Source organism: Neophocaena asiaeorientalis, unplaced genomic scaffold, assembly GCF_003031525.2.
Source record: "Neophocaena asiaeorientalis asiaeorientalis breed wild unplaced genomic scaffold, Neophocaena_asiaeorientalis_V1.1 scaffold39, whole genome shotgun sequence".
Taxonomy (NCBI): Eukaryota; Metazoa; Chordata; class Mammalia; order Artiodactyla; family Phocoenidae; genus Neophocaena; species Neophocaena asiaeorientalis.
Genome location: NW_020175670.1, coordinates 9,299,109 through 9,324,185, shown reverse-complemented (window position 1 = coordinate 9,324,185; position 25,077 = coordinate 9,299,109). Strand labels below are relative to the sequence as shown.

The 25,077-nt window shown below is 37.1% G+C and overlaps 1 protein-coding gene across 4 annotated transcripts in view; it reads right to left on the bottom strand.

The window, feature by feature from the left end:
- The window catches only part of ARAP2 (ArfGAP with RhoGAP domain, ankyrin repeat and PH domain 2), a 190,379-nt gene that overhangs the window by 127,219 nt on the left and 38,083 nt on the right, over window positions 1–25,077 (bottom strand). For all 4 annotated transcript variants that reach the window (XM_024731747.1, XM_024731749.1, XM_024731750.1 and 1 more), the window contains 2 exons: window positions 12,335–12,404; window positions 5,911–6,031 (listed from right to left, as the gene is read on the bottom strand). In XM_024731747.1, the coding sequence (XP_024587515.1) occupies window positions 5,911–6,031; window positions 12,335–12,404 (191 nt within the window). The remainder of the gene's footprint in view (window positions 1–5,910; window positions 6,032–12,334; window positions 12,405–25,077) is intronic.

Genomic DNA, 25,077 nt, shown 5'->3' with positions numbered 1-25,077 from the left:
GTGCAGGGGGGTTTCCTTTCCAACACATCCTTTCTAGTATTTATTGTTTCTAGATTTTCTGATGATGGCCATTCTCACCAGCATGAGGTGATACCTCATTGTAGTTGTGATTTGCATTTCTCTGATAATTAGTGATGTTGAGCATCTTTTCATGTGCCTCTTGGCCATCTGTATGTCTTCCTTGGTGAAATGTCTTTAGGTCTTCTGCCCATTTTTTAACTGGATTGTTTGTTCTTTTGCTATTGAGCTCCATGAGCTATCTGTATATTTTGGAGATTAATTCTTTGTCTGTTGATTCTTTTGCAAATAGTTTCTCGAATTCTGAGGGTTGTCTTTTTGTCTTGTTTATGGTTTCTTTGCTGTGCAAAAGCTTTTAAGTTTAATTAGGTCCCATTTGTTTATTTTTGTTTTTATTTCCATTTCTCTAGGAGGTGGGTAAAAAAAGATCTTGCTGTGGTTTATGTCAAAGAGTGTTTTTCCTATGTTTTCCTCTAAGACTTTTATAGTGTCTGGTCTTATATTTAGGTCTTTAATACACTTGGAGTTTATTTTTGTGTATGGTGTTAGGTAGTGTTCTAATTTCATTCTTTTACATGTAGCTGTCCAGTTTTCCCAGCACCACTTATTGAAGAGGCTGTCTTTTCTCCACTGTATGTTCTATCCTCCTTTGTTGTAAATTTGGTGACAATATGTGCGTGGGTTTATCTCTGGGCAGTCTATCCTGTACCATTGATCTATATTTCTGTTTTTGTGCCAATACCATACTGTCTGGATTACTGTAGCTTTGAGGTGCAGTTTGAAGTTGGGGAGCCTGATTCCTCCAACTCCATTTTTCTTTTTCAGGATTGCTTTGGTTATTCGGGGTCTTTTGTGTTTCCATACGAATTGCAAAATTTTTTGTTCTAATTCTGTGAAGAATGCCATTGGTAGTTTGACAGGGATTGTATTGAATCTGTAGATCGCTTTGGGTAGTATAGTCATTTTCACAATATTGATTCTTCCAATCCAAGAACATGGTATATTTCTTCATCTGTTTATGTCATCTTTGATTTCTTTCATCAGTATTTTATAATTTTCTGAGTACAAGACTTCTGTCTCCTTAGGGAGGTTTATTCCTAGGTATTTTTTTCTTTTTGTTGCAGTGGTAAACAGAAGTGTGTCCTTGATTTCTCTTTCTGATTTTTCATTGTTGGTGTAGAGGAATGACAGAGATTTCTGTGCATTAATTTTATATCCTGCAAACTTACCAAATTCATTGATTAGTTCGAGTAGTTTTCTGGTGGCATCTTTAGGATTTTCTATGTATAGTATCATGTCATCTGCAAACAGTGACAGTTTTCTTTTCCAATTTGTATTCCTTTTATTTCTTTTTCTTCTCTGATTGTCGTGGCTAGGACTTCCAAAACTATGTTGAATAAGAGTGGCAAGAGTGGACATCCTTGTCCTTTTCTTGACCTTAGTGGAAATGTTTTCAGTCTTTCACCACTGTGTACGTTGCTTGCTGTGGGTTTGTCATATATGGTCTTTATTATGTGGAGGTAGGTTCCCTCTATGCCCATTTTCTGGAGAGTTTTCATCCATCATAAATGGGTATTGAATTTTGTCAGAAGCTTTTTCTGCATCTATTGAGATGATCATATGGTATTTATTCCTTTTGTTAATGTGGTGTATCACAATGTTTGATTTGCGTATATTGAAGAATGCTTGCATCCCTGGGATAAATCCCACTTGATCATGGTGTATGATCCTTTTAATGTACTGTTGGATTCTGTTTGCTAGTATTTTGTTCAGGAGTTTTGCATCTATGTTCATCAGTGATATTAGTCTATAATTTTCTTTTTTTGTGAGACCTTTTTCTGGTTTTGTATCAGGGTGATGGTGGCTTCGTAGAATGAATTTGGGATTGTTTCTCCCTCTGCAATTTTTTGGAAGAGTTTGAGAAGGACTGGTGTTAGCTGTTCTCTAAATGTTTAATAGAATTCACCTGTGAAGCCATCTGGTCCTGGACTTTTGTTTGTTGGAAGATTTTTAATCATGGTTTCACTTTCATTGTGATAGGTCTGTTTATATTTTCTAATTCTTTCTGGTTCAGTCTTGGAAAATTGTACCTTTCTAAGAATTTGTCCATTTCTTCACGGTTGTCCATCTTATTGGCATGTAGTTGTTTGCAGTATTCTCTTATAATCCTTTGTATTTCTGCGGGGTCAGTTGTGATTTCTTCTTTTTCATTTCTAATTTTATTGATTTGTGTCCTCTCCTATTTTTTTCTTGATGAGTCTGTGCAAGGGTTTATTAATTTTGTTTATCTTCTCAAAGAACCAGCTTTTAGTTTTATTGATCTTTGCTATTGTTTTCTTCGTTTCTATTTCATTTATTTCTGCTCTGATCTTCATGATTTCTTTCCTTCTACCGACTTTGGGTTTTCTTTGTTCTTTTTTCTCTAGCTGTTTTAAGGGTTAGATTGTTTATTTGAGATTTTTCTTCTTTCTTCAGGTGAGATTGAATTGCTATAAACTTCCCTCTTAGAACTGCTTTTGCTGCATACCATAGGTTTTGGGTTGTTGCATTTTCATTGTCATTTGTTCCTATGTTCTTTTTTGTTTGTTTTTTGTTTTTTTTGCGGTACATGGGCCTCTCACTGTTGTGGCCTCTCCCGCTGCGGAGCACAGGCTCTGGATGCACAGGCTCAGCGGCCATGCCTCACGGGCCCAGCTGCTCCGCAGCATGTGGGATCTTCCCGGACTGGGGCACGAACCCATGTCCCCTGCATCGGCAGGCAGACTCTCAACCACTGTGCCACCAGGGAAGCCTCCTATGTATTTTTTAACTTCTTCTTTGATTTCTTCAGTGATCTCTTCATTATTTAGTAGTGCACTGTTTAGCCTCCACGTATTTATGTTTTTTAGTTTTTTTCCTGTAATTGATCTCCAGTCTCATAGCGTGGTCAGAAAAGATGCTTGATACGATTTCAATTTTCTTAAATTTTCCAAGGCTTTGTGACACAAGATGTGATCTATCCTGGAGACTGTTCCATGTGCACTTGAGAAGAAAGTGTATTCTGCTGCTTTTAGGTGGAATGTTCTATAAATATCAATTAAATCTATGTGGTGTATTGTATAATTTAAAGCTTGTGTTTCCTTATTTATTTTCTGTTTGGATGATCTGTCCATTGGTATAAGTGGCGTGTTAAAGTCCCCTACTATGATTGTGTTACTGTCGATTTCTCCTTTCATGGTTGTTAGCATTTGCCTTATGTATTGAGGTGCTCCTATGTTGGGTGCACAAACATTTATAATTGTTATATCTTCTTCTTGGATTGATCCTTTGATCATTATGTAGTGTCCTTCCTTATCCCTTGTAACAGTCTTTATTTTAAAGTCTATTTTATAGGACACATGTATTACTACTCCAGCTTTCTTTTGATTTCCATTTGCATGAAATATCTTTTCCCATCCCTTCACTTTTAGTCTGTATGTGTCCCTAGGTCTGAAGTGGGTCTTTCTGGGATCGAGTGGGCCAGGCTATCGCCCTTGGCTCCTCTCTCGCTCCTCCCAGAGGGCCCCTCCTGCCTGCCTCTCCTGCTCTCCCCTGCCTCACGGGTGCCGATCCTGTCTGGCCTCCACTTCTCCTCCCCCCTCACTCACCCCACATCCTACCGGTTCACTTGGCGGTTCCTCCCATCTCCTTGGGCATCAGGGTCCCCCACCAGCGGCTGGCAGGCGCCCTAGTTGTGGGGCTATGCTAACTCCATGTCTTCCCACACCGCCATCTTGATTCCACCCCCTCCATATACTAAGTTTACATCATAAATATGAACTATATACTGAGGAGGGACTTACTGGTCCATTGTAAACATGTAACTTTTAAACATGTGTGGGTTGATACATTTTCTTTAAATAAAATGTGTCTGTTTAATTTGTAACCGCCACAAGTAAATATGGCTAAACAGATTTTCACACAAATCGAAGCTTTATTATGTCTAGCCTAAAATGCAGACTCTGTGGCATATGTGAATTTCCCTATGAGAAGCCAACGGGAAGAGGATAAGCACCTCAAAGAAACAGGCAATCAGCTCGGGCAGTGGAGACCAGAGCATAAGGACTGACCATTCTGATAGCCAGTCGAGAGGAGCAATGCCATGTGTTTTAAGAAAATACAGAAAAAGAGAAACTGTGATTTCAAAAAAGAGTCTCATATCGAGTATCACAACTGTGGATAATTTTCTGAATTTCAGGCATTTGAGTCATAATACATATGTCAATATCAAATACTCTAGGACAGGGGCTGGCAAACTTTTCTGTAAAGGGTCAGAGAGTAAATATCCCAGGCTTTCCTGGCCATACAGTCTGCAGCAACTCCTCAGCACTGCAACTAAGGCACAGAAGCAGCCATAAGGCAACATAAATGAATGAGAGTGGCTGGGGTCTAATAAGATTGTACTTACGAAAACAAGCAGCGGGCCCGATTCAGGTTACAGGCCAGTTTACCAACCCCAGCTCTAGGCTACAGTTCTTGACATTTGTTTTTAAATAGCAAGTCAAGTGAGAAACACTTCTTACGTTACACCTGGGCAGTATATACATAGGTACGTTTCACACTATGAGACTTACACTTACTGTAGGCAGTGCACTTTGATATTCCTTATTCTGCTGTATTTTATATTTGTTTGGTTTTTGTTTTGTGGGACTTTGGGGGAACTATCAGAAACCACTACACTGATCTCACAAATTGACAGTGAGTGACTCACAGTTTGAAAAAATTTGCTGCAGTGTGAGCAGCAGTTGGGACTTATCCATTTACTGATTATCCCAAGTAATAATGGAAACTTCCCAGTGACATACAGTATTTATTGAGTGCTTTCCATGTGCCATGCATTGGCATATGTTCTAGGAATCCAGCAATTAAAAAAAAAATTGCCCCATAATTCCTAATATTGTTGTAGTTTATAAAAGGTAAATACTTACAAGAGTAAAATAGTGTAAAATATTTACAGTTATGTGTAAAATAACTGTACTACCTACAAACCTTATGAGACTATTGGGAAAATGAAGCATTTAGCAAATATCACATATTCAGTAATTTTTCCATACCACTATTATTCAAACAATTAAGTACCAAGAAGTACTTTTTAAAATCAAGTTATCATCTCTACTAAAATAAAAGATGTTTTAAGTTAAAATTCTAATTCTTTAGTTAATGAAGATGGCCTTATTTACATTCTTTAAAAGTAGTACTGATATACTGAGAGTCAATCAAAGTTACAACAGAGAATTTTAATTTGCCTGTCTCTCCCTTCCCCATCTCCCCCACCCCAGAAAAAAGAGTCAGAGAAGATTTAAAGGTTTAGACTCCATCCACAAACCATGTGCCATCTTTGTAGCAATTTTCACCATCAAGTGACCCACAGCAAATGATACAGGTGAAAAAAACTAAAGAAATATAAAAAATACTCCAAAATCTATCTTAAAATGATTACCATGCCTGCTTGATCGTAAAAATAGGCCATACATAAACTTCATAAAACCAATGTTTTAATTGCTAGAAAAATTATTTTTCCACATTGAATAACTATTTTGCATTATCAACAACTAAAAGTGAGTTCCATGAGCAGAGATTTTTGTCTACTTTTCTTCACTGCTATGTACCCCAAATTTAGAAGAGTCCTTGGCACTTAGTAGATTCACACTAAATATTTGTTGCATGAAAGAACAGTGAACAAACAACAATGACTTGTCAACTCATCTATGTTTTAATATAATGGCATTCAAAAAATTAATATAAAATGTAAATCATTTAAAAGTAACATATTTAAAGATTGTCTGACATTTCTAGCTTAACTGGCTTATTAAATCTTACGATTGGTCAGAAATTAATGTCTCTCTTTTTATAGGGATAAAGAAAGAATCTTACCTTCTTTTTCTACTCTAAAAACAAAAGTTCTTTGTGTTGTAACAACTTCAAATTTGTTGTCTCCTTGAACTCGTACCGTAGATATAGCAGAAAGGGGAATTATTCCTTTTGAATACTTCTCCTGTATTGGTTAGAGAAAAAGATCCATAAAGAAGAAACATTAAAATAAAATTCCCTTTATCAAAAACAGAATGGCAAGATATTTACAAGTGCTTCTCTTTCATAATTTCAATCTAAAATTTTAAAATCACATATAAATAGCATATATCCTTATATACACTTAAGTCCCCAGAAAGGAAAATATTAAGTGCCCCTTCCAAGTGAGATGTCTTTTCACTTTTCTCTTCATCTGCAATTAAGAGACAATAACTCACATACAAACAACATAGCAGACCAGCAATACATAGTTACAAAAAACAGCGGTATGTTCTTTGAAACAATCTGGTCAAAATGATTTTATGGTGTTTGCAGGCATCTGCTGGCCATCACAGGTACTGTAACTACACCAATTCAAAACCACTGCTACATATTGTGAACAAGAATATTATCTAAGAAACAAGACTGTTGGATTGTATCAATTAACCCATATTACTCGAAGCTCTGATAATGAAGATCTTGATCTCCACTGCATCACTTTTTATTCTCCAGTGACTGAAGAGTGAAAAAACATGGATTCGGCTCTTTGCAATTGGCACAGACCTATTACAATTTTGCTCAAGAAAGTCATTCTTGGGCTTCCCTGGTGGCGCGGTGGTTTAGAGTCCGCCTGCCGATGCAGGGGACGCGGGTTCGTGCCCCGGTCTGGGAGGATCCCACATGCCGCGGAGCGGCTGGGCCCGTGAGCCATGGCTGCTGGGCCTGCGCGTCCGGAGCCTGTGCTCCGCAGCGGGAGAGGCCACAACAGTGAGAGGCCCACCTACCGCAAAAAAAAAAACAACAAAAAAAAAAGAAAGTCATTCTTAAGACTCTTGATAATTTTCTCCGTCTGCATTTTCCTGGACCCTCCTAAAACAATTGGCATAATCATCGCCCCCATAATTTCAACTATTTACTAAGAGCGTAACATTTACTGGGCCCTGTATTGGAAAGAAAATTCCAACAGTATTTATATGTTCAAGTGGCCTCAAAATGAAAAACCAACTAACCGAATGAGAAAAAAGTTTAAAAAGAGTACAAGACATGGGAAGTAAGAGTACGAAGATGAGAATTCTCAATTCTGCTTACAAGAGGTCAGAGGTATTTTCACAGAAATAGTGACATTTGAACCTGACTTTAAGAAACCTTAAGTTAACCAAATAGATAAGTGAGGGGGCAGGGGGTATCCTGGCCAGAAAGACTGAATAACAGAGGTGTAAAGTAGAGAAGTAAGAGGAGCTGCAGTGTCGAGTCAAAAGAGATGAGGCTGAAAACATAAATCAAGGCCACATCATGAAAGGTCTTAGTGTCAAAAGAGTTTAGACACAACTTTATGGGGTTTCTTCTACAATTCCTTTCCATCATCCATGGAACCATCACCTTTGACCCGGGTCCCAAGTATCTGAAACAACTGGTTAGGAGAAGAATGCACTAAACCATTCCATGCAGATCACAAGGGTCAAGTTCACATTCCTCCCAGCGGCAAACTCCAGCCATACAATAGCAGATGGGTAAAAGACAGTTACTGCGAGCAACATGGCAGTCTACTGGGAAGTTTCTCCTCTGCCAGTTGAAGAGATACACTGTACTCTCATGGTATTCCCTCTTAGTTATTTGACAGTTTCTTCTACTCTAACTCCCATTCCTGCCTTTATGTATCCATCAAAATCCTATCCATTCTTTAATGCCATTTTCAATAACAACACCATGAAGGCTTTCCTTTACCTCTCAAGCAGCCAAAATCAAGTAAGATACTTGAACTGTGACTTAGGAAGATGAGGGGGCAACTTCCTGGAAAAAGGGGAGGGAGGTCAAGGAATAAGTACTAACAAAATAACTTTTTCTCCTCCTTATTTTCCATGTTTTTGGTTTCATCTTCTGTCCCTAAGGAAAAAAAAAATCCCTTCTTACTATTTCAACTACCAAATTTATGTGGAGAATTCTAAAATCTGTCCCTTCCTTCCTTCCTTGTCCATTTCCGTCAACTCCACTCCGGTATTTTGAATCAATGGGACATATAACTGTCCCATAAGCATCTCAAACTTTTAAACTGAATTAGCTCCTGGAAACATACCCTTCCTCTATATCTGTCCATAAAAATATCATTCTTCTCGTCAGTCTTCAATAGAGTAGCCTTTGACTTGTGCTTCTCTTTTGTACCCAAATAACCTGGGACTCTTCTGACATCTACATGGTCAACTTGCTCCCTACCAGTTCCTGATTCTTTCTAGTCACATTAGCTTTATTGAAGTTCCATGAATACATTGTGGTCCTGCTCAGTCCAGTGACTCTACATACTCTGTTCTGCAAGGAACCATTTTTCATACCCATTTTCACATACTTACTGCCTCTACATCTTTCCTATTTCAGCATGAATATATGCTCTGAAGAAAGCCCTCTGACCAGTCTCTTCTCTCAGGCCCCTCATCCTCACCCAGCCAGATAACCCTAATTTAACAGTAACCTGTACTTTCCTCTATAGCAATTACTAATTCTAATTTAAGTGATAATTCTTTATATTTACTGTGGGATCATCTGATCAGTACAGTCTTTCCAAACTGACTGTGCATCTTACATCTATTTTCTCCATTACCTTTCACATAATCAGTATTGCTTATTTTCTGAATGAATGAATCCTATGTCCAATCAATCACAATTATACAAACTCCAACAGCTCATTTTTAGTATTTTTCGAAATTCATTTTTTTAAACACCTCCACTGGCCTATACAGCCTACACCCTGATAAATTAATGCCTGATTTACTGCACACTCTCCTGAATTGCCTCCATACTTTCAGCTTGTTTCCCCTCTCACCTTTCCTGCATATTATTGCTCAAATGTCATAGTTGGAGAGAATAAAGGAAACATTCATGGAGGAGGAGAACAGGATGGGTCTTAAAGTTTGCACAGGATTTTCATGGATGGTAATGGCTAATGAGAGTCAGAGGGAAGAGCAAAACCATGGAGGTGAAAATACAGGAAAAGACACACAAGTTCTCCACAGTTGTACCAAGACACTGTTGATAAAGGTCACTGCAAAGAAACATGTGACATGATTGGCTTAACAAAGAAAACCCAATAAATGCAAGTGGGTTATAATGGCAATATTAGACCAGGAAGTACTCTAGGAATTGACAGGAGGGAGAGAATGTCTCCCCGTTGTCAGGCAACCTGAGAGATTCAAAGGGGCACAGCACCTTTGGGGACAGTGATACAGTCCCTCTGGCTGTAAGTTTGTAGTGGCTGAGTCCAGACGGTGAAAAATCCAGAATATCCAGAAACATTTATTTACACTTTATCCCCCAGGTGATCCACTGTCAAACTGTAGTTTGCCTAAGAATTAGAGGAGCTTACAAAAATACATCTCTAGTGAGATAATTAACTATATGTTGAATAAAACGTTACCATTAACCCATTTTTCAGTAGAGAAAAAAATGAAGCAGCATTGTAGAGAAAGACACAGGAATTTTAAAAAGGAGATTTTCCTTCTTCTAGATCTCTTCAAAGAGATAAAAAAAAAAATTCCTTAAAAACATAACAACTCACCAACATGCCTACAATAATGATGTTGTTTAACGTTAGTACTTATGGAAGAGTAATAGAAAAATAAATTCCCCAGAAGTGGTAAAAATGTACTTAAGAAGCGAAATACTATGCTAACTTTAACCTCAGGAAGTTGTAGTTTCTCTAATGGCTCACCTATCAGCTTTTCTGAGATTCTACGATAAATCTCAAAATTTTTAACACTGTAGAGTTGATTTTACATTTCCATTCTAACACACAATAAAAAGAAAAAAAAAAACTAAACTAAATGACACTAGGCTCAAAATTACTGCATTTTTCAGCGTGTGAAATTTTCCTTAAGGAAAGCAATTCTAAAGCATCCCTTGAGCCTATAATAAACAGATATCTAGGTCAAGTTTGCCATTTATCTACCACTTTCAGGCAATGAAATGACCACAGGGCAATTCTGCCCCCAGCTGAGTGAGAACAGGGGTGAGTGAGATCTCTTGGCAGGTGACCAGATATCAAGGCTGTTGGGATGATGCCATTTTCAGTAATACAATGAAAAGGCCTTGCTGAGACATGATTGAGCAGCACTGAGGAAAGCAGAAGAAAACTAGGGGAACAGGCAACTCTGCAAACTACCTCCTGAAAGCCCAACCACAGGCTTCTCAAGTGCACATTTAAACACTGGAAGACACAACTCCTTGGTGCACAGGACCACAAAAACTGTACACCCAGCTGAGATAGAAGCTATGGCCATACTTATGCTCTCTGTTCACTGGCCTTGAAATCCCCTCTTCCCAGTCCACCAATCCATCCCTTTTGCCAGAAGGGTCACAACAGAAACCACGTCTCCTTTTAGGAAACACCCATCCTAGTGTTTTGGGGTTTTTTTGCCAACATGAAACCACTCATCTGAGTAGTAAAGGAACGAAATGCCATAGGAAACAACAATTTGAATATTTTTTTTAATTTTAATGTCAAGGTAAAGAATTTGTAATAATTCATCTTAACAAACTTTTTATCTCAATTTAAAACCAAGGCTGCACTGTTTTTATTGCATCAGGGTGGATAGGTGCTCAGCTCCTCACTACAGTTGAGATGAGCTTTTAAAGGACAAAGAGAGTGAGTCTGGTTGGACAGAGACACTAGAAATTCTCCTGAATGATAATGATATCAACAACAACAGAGCCTGATGGCACAGAATAGTTTTCTTCCTCATTTCAAACAAACCAGAGAAGGGCACAGGTGCTAAAGAAAACCAGAGGTCAGATTGCATCAGATACAGAGACTATATTTTACCCACCCTTGGTTACAGAAATTGTCTCAAGATTCAAATGAACAAGCAAACTAAAAACAATAGCTAAGGCAGAAAACTAGCTTTTAAAAATGTTCATCCCATATCTTGCAAATGTCAAAGAGGTGTGTTTAAACCTATCCGATGCTTTAGCGGGATCACTGCAAAGAGAAACCAATGAATACTTCTCTAAACTTTCAATTATTCTTAGTGTTGTAGCATGCAGTGTGTATTACTTTCTGTCTAAAAGCATACGCTCTTCTTTCTTGTATCACTGAACAATCAATACATGAAAGGGAATCTAAATCTCTATTTGAGCCACCAATAACACCAATATTAGGCAGTGAAAAATCACTAACTAATGAGAAGATAATATTAGATTATAAACTATAAATAAGAGGATGTGGTTAAGTGTTAAATCAATACATTAAAAGAATGTATATAGTTAAGATTGTAAAATTATATGATTTTAACTAACAAAAAATACGGTCTATTTATTAGTTGCAACTTTTTAATTAAGGAAATTTTCAAACACATAGAAGTTGAACGATCAGTACAAGGAACACTCATAACCTCAATTGGACAGTTGTTAACATGGCTATTTTTTGTTTTACCTAGCTATGCATGTGTGCATATATATATATATATATATATATATATACACACATATATATATATAAATATACATGTAGAGAGGGTATATATAGATAGGTAACATTTGAAAGACATTTGCATATATAATGACACTTCACCCCTAAATATTTCAGCCTACATCTCCTAAGAATAAAGACATTCTCATCCCTAAGGAGAAGGACATGATCAAAATAGTATCATGTTGTTAAGACTCAACTGCCTGAAGAATATATTGTAACCACTTGCACATCAAGATATTCGGTGTGCTCTAACTCCAAACACAACCTTCTCAGCTTCATCTCCCACTAGGCTCCCGAACACACTCTATTTTCCAATCAGAGAATCTGGGCATCTCATTGTTCTCTCTGCTATCAAGTCCTGTTCTTTCTAGTTTCTCTACGTACAAACATTCTTCTTTCTTCAAAATTCATGGCCATTAGAAATCTCATGCAAGAAGCGTTCCTTGATTCTTCCACACCCCTTCCAGAGGACAAAATAACCTCTCCTTGCTTTGCCATTTTCTACTTGTGGTGTCATTTTGTGAACATTTTTGAGCACCCTCTAGGATAAAGGCAATTTCTTATGTATCTGCATATCACGTATAGCAAATCCCGTAGTTCGCAGGAGATATTCCATAAATAATTGTTAGATACTTAAGTTTTAAAAAAATCCCAATTTTATATGTCTGGGAAAAGTTAAACTATGGAAAGAGTTAAGTGTTTTATCCTATGCAAATTCTTTTCATGTTGATAATCCAACTCCTATTCTTAAAGACCAAATCACGTGCTTAGTTTATTGACGTACACTCAGCATGCATAGGACAATCTTTGCAAACTGTAAAACGTACTTACCTTATCGTTATTGTAATAAGAAATGCTAAGGCCATCAAATTTCACCCATCTCTTCTGAAACATGCGTTTTCTGTAAAACGTATGAAATCGTCATTTTACATTTAAGAACCATGCACTTGGATTTTAAATACATTTGTAATATAGAACTGTGTTGAGTACATTCCAATTTGATAGTAAGCAGTGAAGAGAACAGTAGGCTATGACAATGTACAGTTTTGGCAATGGTACAAAGGAAAGGAAATATGTACAATGACACTTTCTAATCAATTGCCCTAGGTGCTTTTAAAAAAGGATACTGCTAACAGTGTCATCACTTTTTTTTTTTTTTTTTTTGCGGTACGCAGGCCTCTCACTGCTGTGGCCTCTCCCGCTACAGAGCACAGGCTCCGGACGTGCAGGCCCAGCGGCCTTGGCTCACGGGCCTAACCACCCCGCGGCATGTGGAATCCTCCCGGACCGGGGCACGAACCCGCGTCCCCTGCATCGGCAGGCGGACTCTCAACCACTGCGCCACCAGGGAAGCCCTATCATCATTTTTTAAAATGTAACTCGCAGTGTCGTCATCCACGTCGGTAAGGTTGAGTAGAAAACAAAGTGTGGTCAGAAACACTATCATGGCACCCATATCCCTGAAAGGAGATAATTCCTCAATGAAGATAACATAAATTTTTATCCTTCATTAAGCTTATACCATTTTATCTTATTTTTTAAAATTTTTGCTTTGGGGCATGCATAATATTTTGCTAAAATAACAAAGCTTTGTCAATTGGATTTACATAGATATATTATTTAATTCTGATCAAATAAGCTGTAAAGGCCCTGACTAAATATGGAGAATCATTTGCAATCATCCAAAATTCATTGAAACATTAACATTTTGAGAAAAAGAATCATATGAAAGGCAAATGCAGTTTAAAATGGTTACTGACACGAGAAACAAAGCAAAATAATGTCATCATACGTTCCCTATTTAGGCATAAAGGAGACAAAGATTTTCTGACTATATAAGGGAAAAGTGAAGACCCATTTCTAGTTGGGCTTGTTTTTGTTTTTTGTTTCAGTTCCCTTCCCCGAAGTCAGACAATCCTAAAGGTTTTGAATGTCTTATTCTCTATGCGACTCTCAGTGTGAACTGATACAATCTAGATACTTTTAGCCTTTATCACAGATAATATATGAAAACTAACTTCCTGTTTAAAAAACGAGTCATCTCTAAACAAACAGGTAGATAACCACATCTACCTTTTCCTTTTGCAGTTCTCTAACATGTTTAAGATAAGGAAATGGTATAGCTCTCTATGGTTTTCAGAAGACTTTAATGGTAGAAAAAGCACCTCAGAAAGAGTGGAGAACTTGTGTTCTGGGCTCTTTCCTGGGCCACACACACCTATTACTCTAGTGAAATACAGCGAGCTGCCCACATTGATCATTAGCCAAATTATTCTGCTTAAGATAAAATTAGAGCAAATCTGATCAAACTGAGAAAAGCTTCAAAATTCATTGGTATGGACAACACTTTCACATATAAGCACTGAATTAATCATGAAGTAATAAGAACAAGAACGTAAGACCTTACAATTATATAACTACAGCTAACGACCCAGCCCTCTTTCCATCTTACTCCCTCTTCCTTCTGCTTTTTTTTGTTTTTTGGCTGTACGCGGGCCTCTCACTGTTGTGGCCCCTCCCGTTGCGGAGCACAGGCTCCGGACGCGCAGGCTCAGCGGCCATGGCTCACAGGCCCAGCCGCTCCAAGGCATGTGGGATCTTCCCGGACCGAGGCACGAACCCGTGTCCCCTGCATCAGCAGGCGGACTCTCAACCACTGCACCACCAGGGAAGCCCCATTCTGCTTCTTTTTAACTTCCCTTGGCCTGTCATGTGTTCTCTTAACCTTGCAACATCCAACAGTGTCGGTTTTCATTTCCTTCACTGACTCAAAGGTTCTTCAAGTTGCCAGCATTGAGTTACAAAGTAAAGAAATACTAAGCAAACACACAGTCATTATACACTGAATAAAATCACTTAGCACTCATTTCATACTGATCTCTGTCACACTTAAAGGCAGGTGAGCAGACATCTTCCCACACAATCTCAACAGTAATTCTATAAATCAAAATTTTGTTTTAGGCCCACCTTACATGGTGAATAGTAGTAAGCTAGAGCTCAGTAGTACATATAATCTTCCATTTTAGAATAAAAATAATCAACGTCTGTGGGAGATAACGGCCTTAGGACCTTCCATTAGCCCTCTAACTCCTTTGCTAACTACTCCTTACCTTTCAGAGTTCCACCTAAACCACCTATACAGACACTTCTTCCCTGATGAGCCAATCCAAAGCAAGCCACAAAGCTGTCCTCTCAAAGCACCCTCTCCTTTTCCTCATAGCACTTAACACAATCTCTAATTACATGTCATGTTTGTTTAGTTGCTTGATATCTCCCACACCAGGGATGTTTCACTCTCTACTCTATGATCAGCAACTAACACAGAGACACATATGGCACCAGAAAAGGATCTGTTCAATGAAAGAGTGACATGATTAAGCACGTATCCCCTTAGCAAAAAACAGCCAGATGACAGACAGATAAAACCTCAAATGACCACCACTCAAATAACCAGCATATTTTAAAAGAAAGGCTGCCGGAAGGCGAGAAAACTTCCGAAACCTCAGAGTTAGATTAAAAGTTTCAAAATGTGCCAAAGCTGGAAGTGAAAAAAAGTTTAGAACCTACATTTTTTTTTTTTTTTTTTTTTTTTGGCTGTGTTTGGTCTTCATTGTGGGCTTTCTCTAGTTGTGGTGAGCGGGGGCTGCTCCTTGTTGTGGTACGCGGGCTTCTCATTGCAGTGGCTTCTCTTGTTGCAGAGCAAGGGCTCTAGGCGCGCGGGCTTCAGTAGTTGTGGCTCGCAGGCTCAGTAGTTGTGGCGCACGGGCTTAGTTGCTCCGCGGCATGCGGAATCTTCCCGGGCCAGGGCTGGGAACTCGTGTCCCCTGCATTGGCAGGCGGATTCTTACCACTGTGCCACCTGGGAAGTCCCTAGAACCTACTTTAACATGTCTTACTTAAGATGGTTTAGTTGCGGCCACTTGGACTCAAAGTTTTCTTAGAATTCCATCACCATCTGGATAGACAGTTTGAGGTCTGAGGCATCATCCAGGAACTTAACATTCATGTCCACAGGAAAATGAGAAGGAGAGCAGGGAGGGCAGAGAGCTCAGAGATCAGTGAGAGATGCTACCAGGTGACAAGCTACATTTCTCTTCTCAGGCACTGACTACAAACCACACACTGGATGCTTGGCTTTCTAAAGAAAGCCAACCAAAACGTCAGCCTCTGAGAGACTCAACACCTAAGATATTCCCCCAACTATTTTTTAATTTTCTCAGCTACCAGGTGACTATTAGATGTGTTCAGCCATTTTAACCGAATATGTTGAAAGGTTAAATCTGTTTAATAATCTATGGAAGGACAGGTAAATAAGACAAATCCCAGCCCACGTTGAAATGGAATGAGTGTGGCCGCTGAAAAATCAAATGTTCTGTAGTTGGAGAGAGCCACTTTGCTATCCTGCTGTTAAAACATTACTTCTGCTACCATTCATTTATCCAGTCAGCCATCAAATCTGTGGGTAACTATTCTGTGGACACTGTCCTCCAGCCATACTGCCTCCTCTGTCTAGATGCTTTCTTGCCTCGTGGCCTTCCCATATGCCATTTTCTTCATTGGAATGCTCCCTGCCTGTTCCTGACCTGGCTTGGATCCTTGAGATCCTTGAGATCTCAGCTCAAAAGTCATTCCCCCAAGTGGCCACCATTGAGTAACACATAGATCCTTCAGATTCCTTTGGTCTCTTGCTCCATTTCTTTACTTAATGACACTTAGCAGAATTTGCAATTATATATTTGATTTGTGTCCTCCACCTCCCATACTAGATATTGAGATCCTTAAGTGCAGAAACCATTTGTTTTTTTAATCAATGTAAAACCAGCAACTACCACAGTTTCTAGCATATAAAATATGCTGAATATCTAGTGAATAAACTAACAAATACGTAGATTTCTCATTGCAAGATGCTTCCTCAAATTTTCATGTTATGTATAGAGAAAACAAATACTACTAACAAAACCACTTCACCCTTAATTTCACTTTTTGCTTTTTTCAAGTACAAAGATCAGAATTTTTATATGACAAAAGCTTTGTAATTCATCATTAGTTTCCATGTAATTTTAAAATACATTTTATAGTTAAATATTTTTAAATGTATTCTTTAACATGTGTGCATTTTGTACCTTCCTATTTAAAAATTCTAATTAATAAATGTTTCTAAAACTAAATTTATATAAACATGTTTAATCTATTTTTCTCATTAAATATGTCAACATTCAATTATTTTCTGCATGTGAACTTCAATACTGAATTCTAATAACTGGCTAATTAAAGATAAGAACTTATACTTAGATCCTTTCTCACAATTCCTCTTTCTAGCAAATGGAAACTTGAATTTAAATTGTTAAACTCAATAAATTAATCAAAATTTCAACTATTGATACATAAAAGGGAAAGCTTAAGAAGCACTATTTTTAAATTTCAGTAAACTTTTGAATTAAAAAAATTGGTGAACAGTAAATTTTTAAGAATTATCTTTCCTTACCAGAGTTAAATATTTTTCTCATGTATTTATAAAAATCTACTTGATATCAGGCAACTAAATCCAGTGTAATTATGTAAAATTGATCTATCACACACAATTAGAGGTTTCTAAAGTACTTTAAACGCTTTCTCTGACATAAGTTATGTCTTTCCCTTAAATTTTGATTAACAATTTATTTAGTAAATGTTAAAAAAAAGACAAAGTATAAAATACAGTGTCACTCTAGTCTGTGTTCCTACTATCACATGACACAAATTAGAACTGACTAATGGATTATTATACAAAGAAGAGATTTTAAAGCCTGTCAATAAAGAATTTATTAATCTTGATAATAAAAATAACACTTATATAGTGCTTTGTTCTAGGCACTGTTGCAAGCCATATACAAACATTAATTCATTCAATCCTCCAAACAATCATATGAGGCAAGTAATATTATTATTCCCATTTTACAGATAAAGCCACAGAGGAGCTGGCAGGTTAAATAATTTGCCCAAGTCACACAACTGACAAAGATCATTTCTGTAAGTCAAATCCAGGCAGTCTGGTCCCAAAGTCTATGCTCTTAACAACTACACAAAACAGACTCTGGTACATTTTATGGCAAAGCACCCTCAATATCCCTTTAGGTAGCAATAACATTTGACCTCTACCCATTTAATATGTGAGTTCAATTCTGCAAAGTGCTTCAGAATTCCTTCGGGAAAAAAAAGTAAAGTAGACGTGAAAAATATTAACCTAGGTTTTATCCTATTTTGTTTTTAGGGTTCTAAAGGAAAACATTTCTTTGAGAAGCCTTTTTAGAATAATTCATAAGGCATGTGTGGTGTTATTGAATGGATTTCTATAAGCACTTCCCTTGAGTTCTAGTAGGGCAGATTGTGTGAAGTTTCAACTGCTATCATAAATACAGCCTTGCCACCTGGTGTCAGTTTTTGTTGTCTCAAAAACTGTGTGCCTTAAAAATTCTTTTTTAACAACAGTGTATATACAAAAAATTACATCTCTATTTATGAAGTATATACATGAAGGCACTCCTGTTTAATTTCAATCCTAAGTGCCAGAAGGTTGTTTTTTTTTTTAAAAGATTACACCTTTTAGCTTTAAAAAAACTAAAAAATTGGATAAGCATGGTAACCAATGATATTAATGTAAACTGGCAGAGGCTACCAAACTGTCATCTTTAAATATCACATAACCGAAATGAACCTCAAAGTAACTAAGTCAAATTTATGGCTTTTATTAGTCATGGTATTTTAATCATCAAAAAATACTTCTCAATTATTCTAAACAATATCTAAGAAAAAAGATATCATAGACATGCTGTTCCAGATTCACCTGCCTTGTTTACATAATCCTGAAGAATTATATGCATATTTTATCTTATTTTCTACTCTAAGCCTAACTAGACTCAATATTTTTTAGAACTACTACAATTTCCAAAAGTATAGATTTTTGTTTATCTAATTACTCATTTTCTATGTAGTTATTTTATCTCATTACTCTTAAGTATGAGACTTTTAAATGCTGCAGTATTATATGACCCAGCAATCCCACTACTGGGCATACACCTACAGAAAACCATAATTCAAAAAGACACATGCCCCCCAATGTTCATTGCAACACTATTTACAATAGCCAGGACATGGAAGCAACCTAAATGTCCATCAACAGACAGATGGATAAAGAAGATGTGGTAAATATATACAATGGAGTATACTGGCTGAGTTTACTCAGCCATAAAAAAGAACAAAATTGGGTCATTTGTAGAGACATGGACGGACCTAGAGACTGTCATACAGAGTGAAGTCAGTCAGAAAGAGAAAAACGCATATTATATGTATATGTATGTTATATGTATAAAATAGATAAATAATAAGAACCTACTGTATAAAAAATAAATTAAATTAAATTTAAAAAAATAGTAAATGCTGCAGTATTAGTTATGAAGTATTTTATAGACACACATCCAAGGAATTATAATATTTCTAGAAAATATCAGCCCTTTTTTCTAGACTGTATTTCCTTACTTTTAAGTAAAACAAAATGATTGTTTCCAAGATTATATGAATCAAAATGAGTTGGGGCCAAAAAACAAAAACAAAACAAAAATTTTCTGAAATCCCAGCTTCCATTTCTGCTTTAAATGAGAAAAACCAAATTTTAAGATAAAATCTCAAGTGCTAAAAGGAGTTTTAGAAGCCAATGATAAAGCACAAATTTTAATGTGTGACTTCCAACTTTTACAATATTCACAAAGAGCTTTGTGCTTACATGACATGGTATATGAAAAACCACGTTAAAAGACTCAGACCTCTTTATTTTATGGAGTCATACTCTGTTAAAAAAGCAAAAAATCCAACATGAAACCAGCTTCTAGTTAAGACGACCAATGAAAAGTTTGCATTTATCTCTACTCCTCCTAAAACCTCAAAGGATTAAAAAACAAATAAAAATAAATAAATAGCTACAAGCCAACACTGACCAGAAAAGTAAATGATAGCATCAGTATCAAGAAATCAGGAAAGCCTAAGAAGGGATAGGAACTAACTCAGGAGGTTTCAGAGAACTGATTGCTAAGCCTGCAAGAGATCAAACTGAGAGGAAAACCAATTTACTCACAAAATTTCAGAAGGTCTCAGGAGATACAGGCACAAGTAACTCTGGAAGTGACTATGAAGGAGAGGGGGTGCTGAGAATAGAAGAGTTGTTGAAAGGCAATTAAAGAGATAAACTTGCACCCCTCACCACTCCATCCCAGAATCCCTCCCTTACTTCTCAGCTGGGAAACTGCCCCTCCTCTTCCTCAACAGGATAATAGGGTTTTATTCACTGGAGAAGATCAAACAGGAGTCTCTGGACTGGGAGACAAGGCTAAAGGTAGGGGACAGCATTAAAAACAGTAGAATCACGTCTATATCATAAATATTTATCCTAAATGTCCACATTCCCCTACTGAGCTCCCAAAAAGCTGTTAACCACTCTTACCACCCTCAATAAGGAGATTCATTTAAAAGATACTGGCATGAGGAGTCTCCAAGGAAACACATTAGGAGAGTTTAGCAAGATCATCTTACAAGAAATAGAAAGACCCATCAGGGCCTGACCCAATCAGCTTTGTAGGATCTCATTTTAAATGAACAGCCCAAACAGAGAATCATTCATGAAAGGAAGAGGCAATAGATACGGCAAACTTCACTGTTGTCTTATTCTAAGAAACAGCCACAACAGCCCCAGCATTCAGCAACTACCACCCTGATCAGCAAGGAGCCATCAACACTGAGGCAAGACTCTCCACTAGCAAAAAGGTTATGACTTGCCGAAGGCTCAGATGATGGTTAGCATTTTTTGGCAATAATTTTTTTTTAATTAAAAAAATTAAAAGCCCAAGATTAACAAAACATTTGAGGAAAACATCTCTAAGGTAAAAGATGGGGAAGAAACCCTCCTCCAAAATATTGAAAGAAACAGACACTACAGGAAAAGAAAGCTTCAAAACACTTATTAATACCCATAGAAAGATAAGAGAATATATTAAGTTCATGGAACAATAACAGTACATTATAAGATGAACAGTCAAAAGAAAGAAAGTGTTTTCTACATTAAATATAGGACAACAAAAAACAAAAGTGGGTTAGAAAATACAAGCTAAATAAGCTTTCTTAGGGGGCTGTAAGATGGTGAAATTGATATGTGTATGTATTTTGATTACTTCACAAATTCATAGTCCTGAGGAAGAATTTGTGGAGAAATGAATTTTAAGTACATAAAAAACTAAGTAAACCAAAAAGAATCAATAATTATTAACTCCAAGGAAAACTAAAGGTTGCAAATGAAAGAAAAATTAATCATATGTTGCAAAGCTCAAATATGAGTAGCATTTACATAGATATTAAGAGTATAAAACTAAATACAGATATAACGTAGACATTTTATATGGCTACTTTAAAAGAATGATTAGATGGGAACTGTGTCTATGCAGGGGGGACAGTGGGTGAAAATGAATAAATATTATATTCCATGGTAGTGCCTCAACAGCTAATTACTAACACTGAAGAGTCAGAAAGAAACAGTATGAAAAAATTATTAAGATAAACAAAGTAACTCACAGAATGGGAGAAAATATTTGCAAATGAAACAACAAACAAAGGATTACTCTCCAAAACATACAAACAGCTCATGGAACTCAATATCAAAAAAACAACCCAATTAAAAAATGGGCAGAAGTCCTAAATAGACATTTTACCAAGGAAGACATACAAATGGCCAAGAGGCACATGAAAAGATGCTCAACATCACTAATTATTGGAGAAATGCAAATCAAAACTACAATGAGGTATCACCTCACACCAGTCAGAATGGCCATTATCAAAAAATCTAGAAACAATAAATGCTGGAAAGGGTGTGGTGAAAAGCAAACCCTCCTGCACTGTTGGTGGGAATGTAAATTGATACAACCACTATGGAGGACAGTATGGAGGTTCCTTAAAAAACTAAAAATAGAATTACCATACGACCCAGCAATCCCACTACTGGGCATATACCCTGAGAAAACCATAATTCAAAAAGAGTCATGTACCACAATGTTCACTGCAGCACTATTTACAATAGCCAGGACGTGGAAGCAACCTAAATGCCCATCGACAGATGAATGGATAAAGAAGATGTGGCACATATATACAATGAAATATTACTCAGCCATAAAAAGAAACAAAATTGAGTTATTTGTAGTGAGGTGGATGAACCTAGAGCCTGTCACACAGAGTGAAGTAAGTCAGAAAGAGAAAAACAAATACCGTATGCTAACGCATATATATGGAATCTAAAAAAAAAAAAAAAGGTACTGATGAACCTAGTGGCTGGGCAGGAATAAAGATGTAGACATAGAGAATGGATTTGAGAACACAGGTGGGAGGGGGAAGCTGGGGCAAAGTGAAAGTAGCATCAACATATATACACTACCAAATGTAAAATAGTTGGCTGGTGGGAAGGAGCAGCATAGGACAGGGAGATCAGCTTGGTGCTTTGTGATGACCTAGAGGGGTGGGATAGAGAGGGTGGGAAGGAGGCTCAAGAGGGAGGGGATATGGGGACATGTGTATGCATATGGCTGATTCACTTTGGTGTACAACAGAAACTAACACAGCATTGTGAAGCCATTATACTCCAATAAAGATGTATTACAAAAAAAAAAGATAAACAAAGTAAGTACCAAAAGAAACTACTAAAGAAAGTAGAAAGTGGCTGCCTCTTGTGATAAAGTGGGAGAAGAGGAAAACTGCTTTTTTCCTCCAGTTTTATTGAGATATAATTGACATACCACACCATATAAGTTTAAGGTGCACAGCATAATGATCTGACTTACATACATCATGAAATGATTATCACAGTAAGTTTAGTGAACATCCATCATCTCATACAAATGCAACATTAAATATTAAAAAAAATCTCCTTGCGATGGGAACTCTTAGGTTTTACTCTTTCATACAGAACATGCAGCAGTGTTCATTATATCTATCATGTTATATATTACAAGTACTTATTTATCTTATAAACTGGAAGTTTGGACCTTTTGACTGTCTTTATCCAACTTCCCCTCTCCCCAGCTATTTTTTCTAAATAAGCCATACAGAACTTTCAGACGCTTTAAACCATGTGCTTTTATAACCACTAAAAATCTTAATTTTGAAGGTTTAATGTGAACATATGATTTCTTTACCTTATAGTTACCAAGGTAAGAACTGACTAGAACTTACTTTTGGTAACATTATCAAAGGTCACCTGAAATGAAATGATGCTCTTCTGAAAAGAAAGCAAGCTGAGGTTTACTGAGCCCTGCTTAAGGGGCTCTGTAGTCAGACCCAATGTTAACCTACTTTTCCAACTGATCCCACAGAGGAAGCCTTGACCTTACACTTTTATGTGTGGGAAACAGCAGTTCTGAGACATTGAGTCACACAGCAAATAAGCGATAGCTTGACAATTCTAATTTCTGCCTGATTCCAACACCCTCATTCACTTCTCTGCAGCTAGACTGACTGAAATTAGCCATGTTATTTTAATAAACACTAAAAGTAAGAATTTTTTCCTCAAATTACAAATAAAATATGGAAGCCTTTTATTTGCTTGGCATGGTCTTCACAAGTTATGTGTGATTTGAGAGAAAAGGCCAACTAGTTCACCAGTATAAAAAGATACTTTTTATCAGAGATTTAAGATTCAACTTTAAGTTCAACACACTGATTGATATAGAAAACCCTGGTCAGATAGAGAGACTTGTCAACTTTCCACTACAACTGTTTTTCACTGAAAGGCTGGCCGCAGGACAGCACTCCCAGGAGGCTTGAGGCCCTCACACACTTATGGAGCAGGTGGAAAACTGCTCCACTAAAGCAGCCTTGGAGATTCTGGGCACAGGCTGGAAAGTCAGCCACTGACAAAGGAACCGACAGTATAAGTTCTGATCTCCCTCCAAGTCATGGGTGGCTTCTAAGTGATCTCTCAATCACTGTTTGGAATTCGACCCCTGTTTTGGTATTTGATCACTGGCTTTTTGATTTTCCCTAGTTCTGTGTTCAACCTGGACATGTAATTCTCTGGCAGTTTCTCCCTCCTGGTCCTAGAGCCTAACTTGTGTCTTCCATAAAATAACCTCAGCTAACCCCTCTGTTTATCTCATAGACCTCAGGCCATCCAGATATCACTGACATCAGTGCCTTTTCACTCCCTCTAGCCTGCAAAGTATTTCATCTAAAAACGCCAGTTGAAACGGTATCCACTTTCCGAAGGTCAGTCGAGCTGCTATTTCTCCTCCTTAGAAGATCTCTGAGGAAATGTTTTCTCAACCCCTCTGTAACCTCATGATTCTGTATTTTGTGGACCTTTCTGTACCAATTATTATACGTTATCTTTCAAATTTATTTTTATTTGTATTTTTTTCTGCCCAAAGTGGAACATACAAAAAAGGCCAGGAACACATCCTGCTTATCCTTGTATTCGTCCAGAAATTCTTGAGCATATTATATAAGCAAATTTCTGAGTTAACCTTGCAATGTTCAGCTCCTGCTGTCCCGGACTGACATTACCACACAATGCTTCTCTATGGTTAAAAACATTAATTTTTTAAAAGAGGAATTTAGCTGAGTAAGAAAAAATGTTCTAAAACATCTTGTCAAGTAAAAATATGAATTCTTCAAGATATATTGCGGTTTTTATAACTATGCTCAGTGCGTGATACCAAACCCACAAACATCTTTAGAAAACAGCAGGTTAAAAAGTCAAAAGCGTTTCCTAGTTGCAGATATTCTTGGATATTTCAATACCTGGTTCTCCTAGAAGGGGTGTGGCACATTCAACCATATTCTCTTTGATTTACAGAAACTCACAGGATTCTTCCTCTGAGTTGCACATTCAGGAAATTCTGGAATAAATTCTATCCAGTCTTCCATATTTGCATCTACTCAGACTTGCTGAAAAGCTTGAGCGTATTAGTTGCAGATAGGAAAGGGGAAGGAAAGAGACTTGTTTTTTTATCTTCAAAACCCAGTGAGGTTTTTTTAACGCAAGACCATTTATGAAGTTTCTCATCTGCCTCACCTGTTTGAAACACTAACAACAAACCCAAGTTCAACATTTTATCAAGTTTTTTCCATACAATTTTTTAAACCAACAGTGTAAGGCTATATTATAATTAGATCATTCGAATAGTTAAATAAATGTTCATACTTTAAGCTCAGCTGGAAATGTTTCCATATTTCTCTAGTTGCATGGTGTTATACAATTATTTTCTTACTAAATATTGGGCAGTTTTCACATACTGTGCATGGATTCAGAACTGGCATTTCCATTTCAAAGCAAACAGACACTCAGTAATATGAAATAAATCCAGATTATGAATTTTATTACTTTGTTTAATGTCACTCATGACTGAGGACAGTTTCCAACACTATTTGGAGAAGGATAACCAAGTATGGCTTTTTTTTTTTTTTTTTTTTGTGTATCTTGTGGGATCTTAGTTCCCTGACCAGGGATTGAACCCGAGCCCACAGCAGTGAGAGCACAGAGTCCTAAATACTGGACAGAGCAGGGA